The sequence below is a fragment of the Triticum urartu genome, chromosome 4, assembly GCF_003073215.2.
Source record: "Triticum urartu cultivar G1812 chromosome 4, Tu2.1, whole genome shotgun sequence".
Lineage (NCBI taxonomy): Eukaryota > Viridiplantae > Streptophyta > Magnoliopsida > Poales > Poaceae > Triticum > Triticum urartu.
The window spans coordinates 1,964,113-1,966,261 of NC_053025.1; the positions used below are offsets into that span (position 1 = coordinate 1,964,113).

Consider the following 2,149-nt stretch of genomic DNA (forward strand, 5'->3'; position numbering starts at 1 on the left):
AAGCGGTTTTCGTCCAGTTAGGTCCGTTCTGATTCTTGGAGAATATAAAGGAACGGAATTACTAAATCTTCAGTTACGCCCTTCTAATCTACCTTTTGAATCTTCTTGGACTTGCCCCTTTGTTTTGGAGAATCTAACTAATCATTGTCACTTGATTGAGATCTACACTTGATTCTTGATTGTGAAATTTGGTTAAGTAGCAGTCGACTAAGATTTGCACACATCTACACTTGATTGAGGTGGACTGAGGTCTACACACACCTAGCTAAAAAACATGAACGTACTGCGCTAGTTTCACTACACATTAGTTGGACAAAAGAAAAGTGAAGATAAAACAGTTGACATCACTGCACTTGCACACCACAAACTGAAGAAGCAAATTGATCGATCATACTACTAGTAAATTAAACTTCATCCGTGCCGGGAGGCAGCGGAACACACCCACTAGTACATGGTACATGTCTGCAACCATGTATGAACACAACACACACCAACACCACGTATGCATACAAGATCGATCATCAGCTCAGACCCTGGCGACCCCGCCGGTGCCCATGCCCATGCCCTTGTTGTGCGGGTCGCCGACGCCTGCGCCGTACGCGTGCTCCGCCGGATACCCACCACCATGGTTACCACCGAACTGGTTCCCGAAGAGGCCCGAGTGCAGCGCCAGCACGTACAGCAGCTGCGTGAACATGAGAATAATCACGAACGCCTCCAGCACCCTGAGCCGCCACCCGCGGTACCCGCCGATGTGGATCTCCTTGCACGCCAGCCCGAACGCCAAGGCGGTGATCGCCCAGGCCACCAGCGAGGAGGACGCGGAGGTGGCGAGGCTGTCGCCGCGCCAGGTGCGGACGTGGTGCACGCCGGCGAGCTTGGATGCGGCGCCCACGACCCCGGCGAGGATGGCGAAGACGAGGAAGTAGAAGGTTGCGCCGTTGCCGCCGACGCCCGGACGGTTGGTGAGGCCGTTGATGAAGTGGTTGAGGTTCCAGCTGGCGAAGCCGATGACGATGAGATACATGATGAGGTTCAGCACCAGCAGCGGCGCCACCATGTTACGACCCACGCCCGCCATTGCCCTCGCCTGTTGCTAGCTAGCTAGCTTCACCTTCTTCTTGGTCGAGATGAAGATGGAGCTCTCGCACTCGATGTACTCGCTTTGGACGATCTACGTACTGGGATTGGATTTGGTGCAAGCAAAAAGCGAATGGAATTTGATGATTTATGGATGAGGTGGTGAAGCGGAGTATAGTGGGATAAATATATAGGCGTGCAAGAGGGACACGCGTGATGCGCCGCTTACGGGTGGCGCCACGCGTGCCTCACTGCGCTTTACACGGTAGCTGCTTCGAGTAGCCGTTGGCAGCGTGCGGATGGTTCCACACTTCGCCTCCGCTTGGCAAACGGCGAGGTGTTCCTGGCCACTAAAATAGAAATAGACGCTCTGCTGATCCTCACGTGGGGACGTTTTGCTTCGGTGTCAAGCTCTTCTTCGCTCTCCGGGTCGACGGACTCACCAAAACCTATTAGAAAAAAGCCACACAAGCTACATCTAAGTAGACGTTACATTTTCGGTCCAAATGCCAGAACTAACCGGCACTCCCCATATCCGAAGCGGACATGAGAAGGCCCGGATAGGCCCGCCACGTGGGCTCTATAAATGCGCACACATCACAAATCAAAATCGAATTAACCACTTCTCCGCATCGACGGAACTTCTCCCGCCTCCCTCCTTCATTTCTCCCACCACCCCCCCCCTCTCATGCTCGCGTTCTCATCCGCCTTCCCTGATGTCGTCACCGATGATCTTGTTCGCCTCCATGGCCACGGATGATGCCTCGGCGGAATTAGTCGGGGTCCTTGGCTTGGCGTTGGATCCTTGCAAGGCAGGGAATGCCCGAAAGGAGCGCTGGCGGAGGTAGTTCGAGCGTGAAGTGGCAACGAAGGCAGCAGCGGACGCGACCTTGGAGGCCGCTGCTGAGGACATGGATGCGACGTAGGCCAACCCGTCGGTTGTGGCCACAGAGACAAACAACTTGTCACTGTTGAGCTTTTCGCAAGCCGTCCCTGCGGCAGACATGATGGTTGACTCACCGGAGCTCCAAATGCATCGGGCATCCTCGAAAAATGCCGGCTCCAGGCA

General features: G+C 54.6%; 1 protein-coding gene across 1 annotated transcript; it reads right to left on the reverse strand.

Moving 5' to 3' along the window:
- Positions 1-292: 292 nt before the first annotated feature.
- On the reverse strand, positions 293-1,238 carry LOC125553305 (membrane protein PM19L-like). The gene has a single exon (XM_048717117.1). The coding sequence runs from the start codon at positions 1,079-1,081 to the stop codon at positions 527-529; it is 555 nt and encodes a 184-aa protein (XP_048573074.1). The 5' UTR covers positions 1,082-1,238; the 3' UTR covers positions 293-526.
- Positions 1,239-2,149: the final 911 nt, after the last annotated feature.

What these genes read in the sequence shown, in the direction of transcription:
- LOC125553305 (XM_048717117.1), bottom strand. Translation starts at nt 1,081, where the DNA reads ATGGCGGGCGTGGGTCGTAACATGGTGGCGCCGCTGCTGGTGCTGAAC.